General features: G+C 39.6%; 1 protein-coding gene across 5 annotated transcripts in view; it reads left to right on the plus strand.

Annotated features, from left to right (window-relative positions):
- robo3 (roundabout, axon guidance receptor, homolog 3 (Drosophila)) overlaps window positions 1-9,604 on the plus strand; it is a 202,508-nt gene extending 192,904 nt beyond the window's left edge. For all 5 annotated transcript variants that reach the window (XM_055017390.1, XM_055017391.1, XM_055017392.1 and 2 more), the window contains 3 exons: window positions 648-815; window positions 2,792-2,934; window positions 8,686-9,604. In XM_055017390.1, coding sequence (XP_054873365.1) covers window positions 648-815; window positions 2,792-2,934; window positions 8,686-8,697 — 323 coding nt within the window. In that variant the 3' untranslated portion in view covers window positions 8,698-9,604. The remainder of the gene's footprint in view (window positions 1-647; window positions 816-2,791; window positions 2,935-8,685) is intronic.
- The last annotated feature ends 6,360 nt before the right edge of the window (window positions 9,605-15,964 follow it).

Here is a 15,964-nt window from a genome sequence, read left to right on the forward strand (position 1 = left end):
GGAACAGTTTATTATTAGAATAATGGCATCCATTTGCAAGCTCATGACAACGACACTGTCAGGTGGCATTTATGTTTCACGTGTTCCCAGTCGCTGAATATTCGGCTCTTGTTCTCTGTCAGTTACTGAATGAAGACACATGACAGGAATCCAGCATTTACACGCAGATAGATGCACCACCATCTGTGATTAAATACAGCCCTGCTACAAAGGCTGGTGTTCCTCATTATGGATTTGAGTTGTAATCTTAGCTTACACACTCTGTACACACCATATGTTTACCCGATAAGCATCTCACAGATTGGAGATGATAATAATCTAAAACGGCAGTACACTGTAAATCCATAACCTTGAGATCATTGGCTGCATGTGAGTCACACAATCAGAGCACTAATTTTAACAATTACAATGTCAGTCTTTATTGAAATACACTTTCTCTAAAGAACAACGACGCTTTAATTTGTCTCGCAGGCTCTCTCATCAATTATGCTTGGCCAAAAAGAGAAAGAGCAAACTAAAGCTATTGTTTAACAAAAACCTGACAGAATGAGGTTTAAGGCATCCGCTGGAAATGAAAGTCAAAATATCCGTCTTTGCATTCCCAGCATTCTCAGTGCATGGTTTTCCCTTCACCCCTGTCCGTTCAGATCTGCCCCCACCTCCGGAACCGCCCCCAGATGACGACAGGCTGCAGGGCCCCCAGGGGTGCACTGAGGCCAACAGTGTGGCGAACGGCGGCGTGTCCTCCTTGGAGAGGAGCGAATACAGCATTAATAGTCACCAACGGAAAGGCTCGGGACAGAGACATGCTGACAGTAAGACACAGCTTCTCTGCAGAGAGTAGGATTTAGTCATAATGTAGTTTAAGAAAGAGGAATCAAATTTAGGATAGAGACTGTGCATGCTGTAAGAAATCTATCAGTCCTTGCTAAAATGAGAAATCTGATGAAAAGATAACATTTGTACATTTCACTGAAATGGGCTGCACAGTGGTGTAGTGGTTAGCACTTTCGCCTTGCAGCTAGAAGATCCCTGGTTTGCTTCCTCGCCTTCCCAGGATCTTTCTGCATGGAGTTTGCATGTTCTCCCTGTGCATGTGTGGGTTTTCTACAGGTTCTCTGGCTTCCTCCCACAGTCCAAAAACATGCTGAGGTTAACTGGTGATTCTAAGTTGTCTGTAGATGTGAATGTGAGTGTGATTGTTTGTCTGTTTGTGTAGCCCTGTGACAGAGTATGACTTTATGCTGTGTTTATATGTCTGTTTGTGTCTGTAGTTTACATGTGTGTTTGTTCCTGTTGGCGCCTGGTCATGTTTGCAGACGAGAACTGGTTCTCAAACATATTTACGTTGGGTGCCCGGCTAGCTCAACGGGTTAAGCAGGCGACCCATGTATAGGGGTTGGTTCCTGATGCAGCGGTCTGGGTTCGATTCCTACCCACGGCCCTTTGCTGCATGTCTTCCCCCAACTCTTCTCCCTCCTGCTTTCTAAACATTTACCTGGTAAAATAAAGATAAATAAATAAAAATTGGTGACCTGTCTAGGGTGTCCCCTGCTTTCACCCTAAGTCAGCTGGGATAGGCTCCAGCCCACCCGTGACCCTAATGAGGATTAAGCGGTGTATAGATAATGGATGGATGGATGGATGTTTCTGAAATGGAGTAAAACATGTATGCTGCTGTAACCAGTCAGATGAAGCCTTTTCCACATAGTGCTGTATAATGCCGTGCTACTGCACTGCAGTATTTTCTCTTCCAGTGTTACACAGTAGAGTAAAATGCCACTGGATAGAACATGCCATTCCTCATGAGTGACTTTGCAACCGGATTCCATAGAAAGCACACACATCACAACTTGTTAGCCATAAATGAAAACACAAAGCATGGATTTGAAATCCTGAAATCCTGCTACACGCTTCCTCCCAGTGGGGCAAAATCATGGATTTTGTCCTAGAAAGCAGTGACAGCTAGTGACCAGACCTGACTCCAGAATGGAAATATGAATTTACTGAACGTGTCTCAGGGCCAACAATATTATTTTGTCTTTCTGTTGTGAGTTGGAAATGTGTTTCATTGCATACTAGTTTGCATCTGTCCTTTAGCAATTATCTGACCAGTTTTTGTGACATATTATATTGATATTGTTAATAACCTGCTCCTTTTTCATGAGAAGCACCTCAAACTTGTCAGAAGAACTTACGCAGCCCTTCATCCATACCGCTCATTTTGTGTGATTTGAGTTGATTATAACTAATAGTGATGTGCATACATGAATATAATAGGAAAGGCCATTTCAACACATAAAAGCTAGACTTGATATGTGTTGCAGATACACTTCTTCTTTGCTAGAAAGAACATTTCAGACTCCCCAAGTTTCATGCTTCCTCAGACAAAATGCATCAATTTCACCATTCATGTTCCTAGTATTAATTCTGATCATATTTGTAGTTCAAGGAAGGATGTCGATAATAGAAGAATGATGTAGATGTCTTGAGTTACAGCTTTGAGTCTTTTTTCGACTTACAGTTGTACTTATGTCAGAAACTACTGCAAGTGGGAGGCAAAAGCAGTTTGCCTTTAGAACTGTAAAGCAGTGCAGCCACAACAATATGGGACTTTAAGCCTAACAAATACTTGTTCATTTAGAAACTTTAAAGCAGTTCCCTTGAACAGCTTTAAAAAAAAAAAAAACACCTTTATTTTCCCAGCAAGACACTGTGCTGCCTTTTAAAGAGCAAGTTAAAGGCCTTCACTGTTAACCCTATCTTCTCTCCTTTATCCTTGCCTCACCAGATGAGGAGATGATGCTGTACAGCAGTAAGGCCGGTTATCTTTCCAGGAGTCAGATGTCCAGTAACTGCTCGACCACAGGAAGCTCCTCGTCCAGAGGCTCCACAGGCTCCCGGGGGCTCAACTCGGCCAGGAAACACAACGAGGTAGAACACAGCACAGCTAACGCTTCTCTCATTTTAGTGCAGCTTTGTTCAAGAAAAGGAATTTTCCTTTTACCTCAAATGATCTTAATAATTGATGCTTTTATATATTCATAAGTATGGGAATGAAGCTCGTTCTTGCCTTCAGCCATTCACATGGCTTGGTTTTATCCACACAGCATTACTTCTGCACCATAAAACACATTATCTTATATGTGTTGGCACATGAAGAGCTTTTACATTTTCCCCACATACAGACCATCATGCTCTCAGGCTCATACATACAGATCTAGCGTTCCTGTCTACTTAAAAGCTTTACAGTAAGGAACAATGTTAAGCGCACACGCCCACCTCCTCTCTCTGGAGTGCACTTCTGAGGGCACACTTCACTGTGGGAGCGCTCCTTTAAATGCACGCCCTGCAGGCTCCCTCGTGACGAGCCGCTGTCTTTTATGGCAGAGCAAGCTGTGCCAGCTGAATGGAAAGCTCTGCAGGGAGTTTGTGCTCGCGAGGCAACACTTTCAAACTATGTTTGACATTACTGTAGGTAGACAGTAGCCAACAAGAGCTTAATCCAAATAATGGAAGCCAAGTCCAAATCATAACCAAATCCAATTTGTAATCAGTGTAGAGGAGAAAAACTAAAAACCTTGGTGGACACAGTGTGCTTTCTTTTTTCTTTTTCTTTTTTTTTAACTTAATCTTTATTCGCATTTCTTGAAATTCATACAGTATATGCTACTAGTCAAAAGTTTGGACACACCTTCTCATTCAATACTTTTTATTTATTTATATTATTTTCTACATTTTAGATTAATACTGAAGGTTAACACTTCTTTGTTTTCAACATAATTCCATATGTATTCTTTTATAGTTTTGATGTCATCAGTATTAATATACAATGTAGAAAGTAATTAAATAAAAACCATTGAATGAGAAGGTGTGTCCAAACTTTTGACTGGTAGTGTATGTAGTGCAAGTTTCTGCTTTTTTCTTTTTTTTTTTCCAGTTGCCAGACAGAACAACAGCATCAAATTGTGCAAGACAGAATGGTACAAAGGAGCAGAAAAAGAAAAAGAAGGAACAAAACAGAAAAATAAATAAATAAAAAAACACATTCTACTCCAGATTGTCCACTCTCAGTTATAATTAGTAAACCAACATCATCTTTATATGGTATGTTGGCATGAAAATAGATAGCAGGTAGCCTTACGAGATAAGTGTTACTGAATCAATAGAAACAAGGCAGGACTCAATCATTCAGTGAACATAGATTTTTGGAGTCTTATGTAATTTATGTTCCACACATTTTGGATCCAGATGTTTTATGTAGAGGGATCAGGTTTCATCCATCTAATAGTTATATACTTCAGAGCTGCTGTGAGAAAAGTGTTTAAAAGGTATTTCTTGGCCCTCCCATCCAGCCGTTAGGTATTACCCCGAGTACAGCAACTGCCAGGTCTTGTAGCATATCTTGTTGAAAAACCTGCCTAAGAGCGTCAAAAACACCTTTCCAAAAAATGGACAATTTGGGACCTGACCTGGGTGTGATTTGGGTTGTGTGTCCTGCAGCCTCTCCAGCATGAGCTCGGACATGCTGGGGTCATTTTAGCTGTTTTTACTGGTGTCCTAAAGAATCTAGTGATTACTTTCCATTTGAATTCCCGCCATGTGTTTGAATCAGTGGCTAAATGTCCCCCAGTGCAAACCTCCATTCAAGAGTGTGTTTTCAAGTGTGTGACAATCAGTTCATTACTAAATAAAAAAAAAATAGTAGCATGTTATTATTAATCCCAGTGTGAATTTCAAGTGTTGAATTTTTAAATTTCACAATATATTTATTTAATTTTTTTTTTTCATTTTCTTGTTTTTAACATTGGCTTAGGATTTACTGAAGTAAACAAAAAATACACAACTGCAAGTTAGCCTTTCACTGACAACATTTTTACTAGTTTTTCACGTGCTTTTCACGTGAATGTGAGTAAGTCTTTGGTGTCTTATCAACTAAAGTTGGCATGGGTTTATGAGAAATGGGCACTGTAGCTGTTTTCATTCTCTTTGTGCTGTAGTTTTTAAGTGTAGGGCTGTAACCTGAGGCGTCACCATAAAGCTGCCTGTGTGAGGACACAGAGAAAGGATGGCCCTGTCACGGGTCACTTCTCAACACACATCTGACATGGGAATGTAGCAAAGCAGCTTGTAAAAGTGACACACACAATTGCTCTTTTCACTGGGTCGGCGCACGCAAACACACACACGCAAACACACACACACACACACACACACACACACACACACACACACACTCGGCTGCCTTGTATCTCATGCTACCTCAGGTCACCCCCCTGTGGAGCGGTAAGAAATGCCTCACCCGAGTGCCCCTAACTGACCTTCACTGGCCTTTTCACGCCTTCCTGGGGACATGAAAGCGTGAGCCTCCTTCACAATAAAGTTTGGGGTGTTTCTACAGGAAGCCTGGATTAGGTTACCCCTTCCTCATGTGGTGTTCCTGCCTGTTTATCTGGCCTTTGAGCTAAGTGGGGGGCTGTCCTCACGCCAGTTATCAGCTCTGAGGCCGGGAACTAAATAGACAGCTGTATTACTGACGCTGGACAGGCATGTTTTAAACTTAGTGTCGGGGTAGACCGGGGCAAAAAATCTGCCCTGGCATTTTTGGCCCAGAACGGGCTACAACATTATCAGTTGACTGAATCAAGCACTGATTTTTGAATGCAAGGACAAAAACTGCCAGAAAGGTTGGATTTTCAGAACAAAAATTCAAAAACAAACTTGTTGACAAGTTGGGAAAAAAATGCAATCCAGTAGAGCAGGGTATTCAACTAAAATTCAAAGAGGTCCAGTCAGAGAAAATGTATTAAAGCAAAGGTCCGGAACATCATAATGTCTACATTGAATTAGTGTGATATATGTTGATGCAACCTGCTAGTTTTATTAGCATCTGCATGTAATCAATAACTGACCGTCAAATCAAATAAATTCAGTACGGTTCAAAAACATTTTGACAAAATTTCTTTTATAAATAACTTTTGATATAACTGTACATCTGAAAATAAAATGCAGAACTTGAAAAAATAATGACTGAACCTGAACCAACTTATATAAATATTTAACAATACCTAAATGTCAACAAATTTAAACAATTGAACACTTTCACATTTTTTTCCTGTCTTCTATCACTCGCTTTATATCCCTGCTGCTTAATGGGAGAATTGAGCTGCAGCTGGAAGTATTCTGAATCGTGGTCTGAATGGTGTCAGGGCCGTTCTCAAACACATTTGGAGCTCATTGGTCAGTCTGGAACGATGTTCAGTTTTGATTATGTTCATAGTCGAGAAAGCTGCTTCACAGCTGTATGTTTAGCTGAATATAGTCAGCATGTGGAGGGCTATTGTCCTCTCAGTGTCCTCCTCTCTTCTGTCCCTCGCCTGTGCCGCTATCTGGCAATGATACAGAAACCTTTAACAAATCCGTGGATCCAGACTATAAGCCACATCACTGCCGAAATCTAACAGACAGACAGACAAACCAACGCCGATCGTCGCATAAATCCGACGCGTTCCTTGACATAGTAACCAGTGAAACACAAGACTCTTGCACAATGAAGAACACAGAAACCAGTTCAGATTTAACAGAACATGCTGTCCTCGCCAACTTGGTGAAATAATAATATCACTGATTCACAACCTCCCAGCCTTTTACATTCAAACCCCATAAAATCTTTGTTTTCAGTGCAACTTATAATTTAAAATTTTAGGTGGGAGAATGTCTCCTACCAAGCACAATGACGTACAGAGGGCTCATAAAACATCCTTAGTAAAGCTTTCTTTGAAACGTCAAATATTCAACAGCTATTTCACAAGTTACACGATGGAGCTAACCCATATAAGCGCCAGTCTTCTCAATAGTTTCCATCATTACATATTAGCTTCTAAGATTGTATACTACCGTTCAAAAGTTTAGGGTCACCCAGACGTTTTCCATGAAAACTCCCACTTTTATTCATGTGCTAACATAATTGCACAAGGGTTTTCTAATCATCAGCTAGACTTTCAACACCATTAGCTAACACAATGTAGCATTAGAACACAGGAGTGATGGTTGCTGGAAATGTTCCTCTGTACCCCTATGTAGATATTCCATTAAAAATCAGCTGTTTCCAGCTAGAATAGTCATTTACCACATTAACAACATCTAGACTGGATTTCTGATTCATTTAATGTGATCTTCATTGAAAAAATATATGCTTTTCTTTCAAAAACAAGGACATTTCGAAATGACCCCAAACTTTTGAATGGTAGTTTATATTGCAGCATGTGTATTAAAAATACATAGACACAGAGTTAATATGGCCTGCAAAAATCATATGTGTGAAATCCATTCGTTCTGACTTTCTTCAACCTGGAAGGCGACACTCAGAAAAGATGTGCTTTCTGTTACTCGGCCTACAGAAAAGCTGTTTCAGTGAGCTTTTCATAGATGGATATAATAATGACTGAAATGCCGCTATCTCCTCTATTGTTTGTATTTCTGGTGCACAGTTAGAAAGCTTTAGACACATCCTGTACTCACATAAGACACTGAGACAGACTGACTCCATAGAGGAGCTCAGACAAGATCTCTTACAACAGCTGAGTACATTTAAAAACTGTGTGAAAGAGCACTGAGACATGCAGTCACACCAAGCATTGGTTTATTTATTTTTGTTTGTTTTCATTTCATGTAGATTGTGTAAAATGAATTGATGAATATGAGCTGTCCATGGTTTTGTTTTTGAAACTAGGCATTAATCTGTACTGAATATACAGTGTGAAACTGGCAGCAGATCGAACACAGAAGGGATGAAATTCAAACCACATGATGTGTCAAAATTCAAGATTCAAGATTCAAGAACTTTATTGTCATGTATACTACCAGTCAAGAGTTTAGACACACATTCTCATTCAATGTTTTTTATTTATTTCTATTATTTTATACTTTGTTGATTATTAATGAAGATTAGCACTTTTTTGTTTGCAGCAAAATTCCATATGTATTCTTTGATAGCTTTGATGTCTTCAGTATTAATATGCAATGCAGAGTTAGTAATGAAATTCTTATTTTCCAAGTTCCCTTCACACAGCTGAAGTCACAAATACAATTAAAATGAAATAAAAATAAAATATAATGTAATGAAAATAGTTTTTAAAAATGTCTGAGTAGAGCAGCAGCGTAACTGGTCAAAATTCATTTTCTTCAAGTGGTGCAGTACTGAAAGTTTCATTTTCATACTGACTGATTTCAAGTATTGCATGGTGCTTTGTCTAATGTACAACATGTACGATTTATAAATCATGTCTAGTGTAAGCAAAGCCAGTGTCAAGAAGAGTTTACCTGTGTCCACTTCCTCTTAAGTGCTGCTACACAAAACTTTACAAGATCCGTCATTACTGGGAAATTGAGGCCCAAATTGAGAGGAAATAGTCTGAAAATCTTCCCACTGACAGCATAGCAGTCTTGATAAAACTCACTCAATCATCATGATGTGGATACAATTGCTTTTTTTTTTTAATTGATAAATTTGACCAGTTGTGATAGCAAACCACAGCCAATATGAATCTTGTCCTGCTCCTTTAAAGCCCCTTTAAGCTTGTTTAAAACCACCTCTCAGACTTTGGTCTTTAAATTCACCCCAATGAAGCAGCGTTCTGTGATAGATCTGTTTGCAGTACTGATGTGACGTTTCTCTCTCTTCAGGAAATGAGATAAGAACAACAGTGATTCTGTCAGTGCTTCGACGCCTCCATCACCCATCCACCCCCCCCTCACCCATCTTCCACCGTGGACACAATGAGCTGAACAAGAGGACAAGTGTTTCAGGAATCCACACTCATTGCAGTGTCATTGCTATGAAAGAAAGAATAACGGACTTTACAGCCTGTTTTTTTTTTGTTTGTTTTTTTTAGTATTACTGATTATTTATGAGCTGCCGAGTTCACGCCTCTCCCTTGATTTGTAAATACCTGTGTCTGTACTGTTCTTTTGTGGGCTCTGGATACAGGGAAAGAGACGTATATTGTATTTATAAGGATAAAAAGAAAAAAAATCACAAATGTTGAAAAAAAAAGTCTGTTATTATACAAACCATGTCTTCTTGAATGTGCCAACTTTTTGTCAAAATGTATACTTTTTGGAAAAGCATTAACTACTGTTGCACTCTTGTTGTGATGGCAAAACAACAGAAATATGAAGCACAAAGTGTGTTTGCTGGTTGAGAGGGAAGGTTGGAAAAGCCAAAACGAATGGGTACTCGCCCCCGGAAGACGCCTCCGTCCCGAGCGCTGCCCCCGCAGGGATCCCTGCACACATGTAGTCCGCTAAGAATGTCATACTTTTCTATGTTTCCTCTGGCTTCTCTGCAACAAAGTGTTTCTGTGTGCCAGCAGACGACAGACAGACAGACAGACAGACAGACAGACAGGCTTTATGAAAGTTTGATTGTAACCCCTCCTGTTCCACTCTGCTCCCTCCCGTTGTCCGTTTGAGCGACTGTTTGCTGCAGATGTGAGATAAAATTTGCATATACTCCCAAAACAAACAAAAAAAAAATGTCTGTGGGCTGACTTTTTTGTACTCTTGTTGTTTTGTAAATGTACAATAAAAAGACATTTGCTGAGCTACGCCTGTGCTCGTTCTTTAGGAGCAGCTTTCAGAAAGTGTCGGACGGTCATTATTTGCCATGGCCCCCCATTAGCCCCACTCACATTTACTTTACCCTGAAGTCATACAACTTAGCATTTGCAAAAAAATAACGTACTAGCTGACGTTTCAAAAAAATCTAGAGGAATATTTGACACACTTTCAGCTTTGGAAATAATTGCTGGACCACCTGCAGAATAGGCCTTCAAAAATGATCATTTTGTTTTAAATTTTTTTAGCGGTTATATAATTAATTACAGCATTTTCTGAAGCAGGGCTGCACAGTGGCTTGGTGGTTAGCACCTTCACTTTGCAGCTAGAAGATCCCAAGTTCCTGGGATCTTTCTGCATGGAGTTTGCATGTTCTCCCTGTGCATGTGTGGGTTTTTTCCGGGTACTCCAGCTTCCTCCCACAGTCCAAAAACATGCTGAAGTTAACTGATAACTCTAAATTGTCCATAGGCATGAATGTGAGTGTGATTGTATGTCTCTATATGTAGCCCTGTGACAGACTGGGGTCTGTCCATAGTGTCCCCTGCCTTCACCCTAAGTCAGCTGGGATAGACTCCAGCCCCCCATGACCCTAATGAGAATTAAGCGGTGTATAGATAATGGATGGATGGATGTTTTCTAATACAACCAAATAGATAAAACAGCTGCAAATATTGCAGGCTGCAACAAAAATGTTCCCACTAAAAATGATGGACAGACATGGGATTTGAATGACTGAATTTATGAAAAGGCCTTACAGGGATATGAGAAGCTAAAACCATGAAACTGTAATGCTTTTAGATTTCTATCCCTCCTCTTGTCAATCTTGTGGGACTTGGCTGAACCTATGCAGTGCGTTCTGGCCAGAGATTTTCTTGGGCAGGATTTTTCATCTATAAGACGAAGGCTGAAAATGATGTACTCTGGTGCACTACTGCAAACTTCCAAAAGCCGCTGTAGAACATATAGCATCCAAACTTCTCGCAGCCTTCCACTTCCTCACTACACTTTCTAGCTAGACCTATATTTAAAAAAAAAAAAAAAGTGGCTTATTTCTGAAGTTCTGTTTGCTTCTTTTTCTCCTAATGCCTTATTCTTCCTCCAGCTTCACAGTGCATTGCACCTGGGTGAGTGCTGTACGCACCGAGGAGCGTGAAATTGGCCGAGCTCTGCTCTGAGAGTGCAACACACACTCCCTCCCGCTGTCCACCTGAGACAAGGCATGCATTACCCTCCGGTGCTCTGCAGATGCTGCCCGTGTCTCGGCATGCACAAACTCTCTAACTCACAGGCTCACACTCACTCAGCTATACACGCGTGGCCGGGGGTGTGTTTCTTTTTTCGGTGCTTGTGATCGACTGAGAGGAGCAGGACAAGAAGCAGCTGCACAGCTCTGAAGCAGTCCACAGGCAGAGATGGTGGAGGTGGCAGCAGGATACAGGCAGGATGTGGGGAACACTGTAATGAATGTGTTGGCCTTTGACTGGCAGCCTTCTGTGGTCTGACATTAGCAACACACACTTGCAGTACATTATTGACTAAATATGCTAATAATACACACAACCTTAGGGGCAACTTGGTGCTAACTGGATGTTTTTTCAGGTTTTTTTTCAGGTTGTTCAGATAGGTTTCTGAACGGGTTACATTTAATAATGTTCTCTGTTACACTTAATCCAACAAGCCCCAGAAGGTGCCATAGCTTTCATTTTAGATAAATGTCACTGTACATGTGGACTTGCATAAATCAGGTTCAGACCTGATTTCACAGAACGGCAGGACAAAACCACAACATATTAAATGCACTGGATCCAGTGAGATAGCTTGTAAATGGATTTCAAACCCCCCATAAAAAGATCTCCTACATTTTTCAGATGGGACTGATAAATAATACAAAAACATTTTTTTGAAAAATCAGGCACGACCTATTCATTTTTTCGCCAATCCTCTGCTTCTTGCACAATATGAACTGCAGACTGAGCTCCCACTAGCCTGCTCAGGAAATGAGGGTATACAAATGGATAAATGAATGGATAAGGCTGAGATATTCTGTGTTGTTGCTACTGACGTGAAAACCTGTTGCTTCTACATATGTAGTACAGGAAATAAATCCTTCAGTCAGAATGACTGTGAAGGTGGTTTGTCTCTCTGATATGACTCAAAGGAGCTTTTTTGAATTAGAGTCATAATGTACAGAGCTTAACAAATTGATTAGACCACATGTCATAAAAAAATGAGACAATTCATTTGAGAGAGTGAATTAGTGCTTTAAAAACATTCAGTTTCTATTTTGCCCTAAACAAAGAAGTCATTCAATAGTAATCATTTATTACCCTGAATGCTTGGCTCATGCAGTCAATGGATGAACTAAACACTTGTCAGGGGTTCCTGGATGATTTATGGGATGTTACACTACAGTTGAAAAGTTTGGGGTCACCCAGACAATTTCTTGTTTTCCATGAAAACTCACACTTTTGTTTAGTTTCTAGTTGTTCCCAGTGACTTGCTTCGGATTAAACTTATGTGCCATCTATTTTTTAATTCAATTAATCCCAGATCTGCTCAATAGGATTTAAGTGTGGACGTTGACTTGGCCGGTCCACCAGTTCCAGTACTCCAGATTGCTTCTTCTTGGTCCAGTAGTCTCTGCACAGATTTGAAGTCTGCTTGGAGTCATTGTCTTCTTGGTATTTGAACCCTCCACCAATCAGGTTCAATCCAGAAGGGACTCATGATGCACCAAGATGTTGTGGTAGACATTCTTGTTCATAATACCATAGATTTTAACTAATTTGTCCATGCCATTTCCACAAATGAAACCCCTTATCATAATGGAATCTCCACCATGTTTCACTGTGGGGTCAATGCATGTAGCATCAAAACGTTCTCCAGGTTATCTGCAGACATAAACACTATGATACTGAGCAAATAGTTCAAACTTGGACTCAATCCATCCAGAGTATACCTTCTTCCAGTCATCGACAGTCCAGTGTTTGTGCTCCCTGTCAAATTTTAAGTGTTTTTGGATGTTTGCAGGCCTCAGTAATGGTTTCTTAGCAGCTATTCTTCCCTTTAAGACTTGTTCCTTTGGTCGTCTGCTTATAGTCATTGTGGAGACTTTCTCAGATTCTGATCTAGAAGCATTAATCTCTGCCTGAAGATCAACAGTGATCTTCCTTCTATCTCTAGTACTTCAGATCTTGAGGTGACTGACATCTGCTTCAGTTAGCTTTCATTTTCAGCCTCTTCCATTATGTAAGGAACAATCTCTGCAATCAAGTCCAAGACATACTTGACCACACTGTGAGAACACTTTATGTCTCAAAGACCATCCAGCATCATGAAGTGCTTCAATTCACACTCTGTTTTTCTCAACAGTATTTCTATTTTAGCATTAAAGATATCATTGTGATTAAAGAGCTTGCACATACTGGTAGATTAACCATTACAGAAACATTAAAAAAATATTCATGTAATCAGCAATACTGTTCATTTAGGGCAGCAGTTGCAAACATCTTACACTGGGTGGTGGTCTAATAAATTTGTCGAGCTTTATACGTAGTACAGACAATTTTTATTCTTTATTTTTGCCTTTTCGGTTAGGTTTAGGCACAACAATAATGCAGTTAGATTCGGGAAATGATCAGGGTCTGCTACCGTGGTTACCCATTTACAGTAGCTTTACTGTTTATTGTTGTCTTACAGAAAAAATTGCTTTATTGGAATTGCATTTTACTGTATAATGTCCTTTCTGTAATTGTATTTTACAGTATGATACTGGAATTGATTAACTATATTTTGAAGTGTATTTGCTCAGTTGGGTTTTTTATTTACATAAATATTTATCTCCTGGTATATTAATGCATACTTTAAAAGGTTTACTGAATTTTACCACAGCACAAATCTTCTCAGGACGCCTTATTATCAACTGAAATTGTATTTGATGAATGAGTTATTAGTCTAAGTAGAATAAAACAGGTATTTATGGATAGAATACTTGGTATGGATTAAATTCGAAATATGAATCAGTTTATTCTAAATAGCATTATTTTACAAAACTCATTGACACACCGTACCAAACACAAAACCAGGAACTTTTTCATTTAAGGAGTAGCACTCAATATATAAAACCAAAACCAAAAGATGCAACAAACAGTGCACACGCTACATGAGCACATGTGCATCATTTAGGGTCATACTCAGAAAAATTTTGAACACTAACTGCATTTATTGCACATGAGGCTATATGCAGTTTGATGAATGAACAATGAACAAGTGAACTAGAGTAGTATATAATAAGAATAATAATCAGACTAGCACGTTTATTTTGTATTTTCAGTATAATTCATACCAACTGTATGTTGAAATGAAAGAATATCTGGCAAAACGCAGCATGTGAGCAGTGAATAATTAAATGAGTTAAAATCAGTGTACTGGTATTCTATGCTAATGCGCTTATTTGCTGCTTGATAAGACAAAATTACACTTATTATGGTCTCTTGGTCACTCAGGATGGTCACCATAAAATAAGTTTGACAAACCATCAGCGCACCATTGAGTGAATATAAACTCTTCTTGCCTGCCATAATAGTATTTTTTTCCCCTCACCACTCTCACTCTCTTGTGATTCCCAGTTGATTACAGTGACTCACCACCTCTGTTATCATCCTCTTCCACAATGGGATCTATCTTGCGGTCGCTGAGCTGTAAAGAAATAGAGGGACAGTGTGAAAGGGACGGCCGCAGGGATCCACCCTAATATTTTAAAGCAAATTAAAGCCATAAATTAAAGCAACTACAGCTAACTAACAATGGAGACCACATTATAATCTCGTTCAGTCCTTTGCCGTCTCTCATTTGACTGGTTTGTCAGAAAAACAGAACATTTATATTTCCAGATCAAGACTGTACTTTACTGTAATTCTTTTTTGTCAGTGTGTCCCAGTGGCTCAATGAAAAACCTTCAGCTGATCCAAATTGCTGCAGCAGGAGAGGTCATAATTTTTCCATATTAGCTTCTCTTCATTGGCTCCCAGTAAAGTCCAGAATAGAATTTTAATATCTTCTCCTCACATGCAAAGTTCCCTTGTAGTCATAGCTACAGTGACGCCGTGCCGTTATCTCTCAGTGATACAGAAAACTTTAACAAATTTGTGAATCCAAATTATAAGCTGCATCACTGCCAAAATCTAATCACTTGGTCCTTCTGTCATTTCTGACCTTCCCTGAAAATTTCATCCAGATCAGTCTTTGAGTAATGCTGCTAACAGACAACAGACATTTTTACATGCTGTAGTGCCATTTTTTTGAGTATTTTTATTTGCTTTACATCAAAATAACCCTGATATCCCAAATTTTAATAATATGTATTGACTTATGTCTTAACTACTACAAAAAATTGCCTAAAGGTGCAATAAACCTTTAAAAAATCAAAATCGTTTTTGTTTTTTTCACATATATTTCAAAATACAGAAATTGCATAGCTGTATCCCTCAAATATGTAAATGTAAAAAAGTTGCACAATATCCTTTAAAACCACAGGAAATTTATTTGGAGTCTGTACATAATTTGCTTTTTGAGATATGCTCAATTTTGTAACCTGTAAAAAAAACGAAAATAAACAAAACTGCAAAATTTGCAAAGAGACAACATCAACATCAAAACAAATTATTTACAATAGTGCAATGAAATTTCTAAGTGTGCCAGATACTTATGAACACACACATTTTATGTACAAAACCATGGTCAGACCATAAAAGGTGCATTTGAAAATAAAAGAAAATCGTTTTTGCTGAGTTGAATCAGAAACAGTATTTTGATGGTCTCCTGGTCCAAGTACTTGGACAGGTCTGATGGAGAAGGGCTGTCCACATATTCTGACAGAGATGGCTGGACACCTGGCCTCCTTTTCGGCAGGAAATGTGGCAGAGAAGGTAAGCTGTCAGGTTCCTTCTCAGTTTTCCAGCCAGCTGTAGAGAGGCCTCTGGCCCGGAGCGCTCGCTGGTGGAGCGGCTGCTGCAGCGTCTCCTGGCTGGAGGACGGTCTGTCCCTCGACCTCTCGCTGGGGTACCAGGACAGCAGGAGACCTCCATCTCTCCTCTTCCTCCTCCTCCTCCTTCCCAACACTGTAAATGCTGCACACAGAAAAAGTTACGTGGTACGTTAGCTGTGCGCAGCACATGACTTGTAAAAATGATGCGTATTTTGCGCGGAATGCTTTCGACGGCGTTCCATGTATATTATACTTTCTTTACTTTTGTCCAACTCAAAACAAACAACTTCTCATGAATACAGACTTACATGTCACTGGAATGATCAATTCCTTCGATAAGATCGGCTTCATCCGCGC

The sequence above is a fragment of the Amphiprion ocellaris genome, chromosome 14 (genome assembly GCF_022539595.1).
Source record: "Amphiprion ocellaris isolate individual 3 ecotype Okinawa chromosome 14, ASM2253959v1, whole genome shotgun sequence".
Classification (NCBI taxonomy): domain Eukaryota; kingdom Metazoa; phylum Chordata; class Actinopteri; family Pomacentridae; genus Amphiprion; species Amphiprion ocellaris.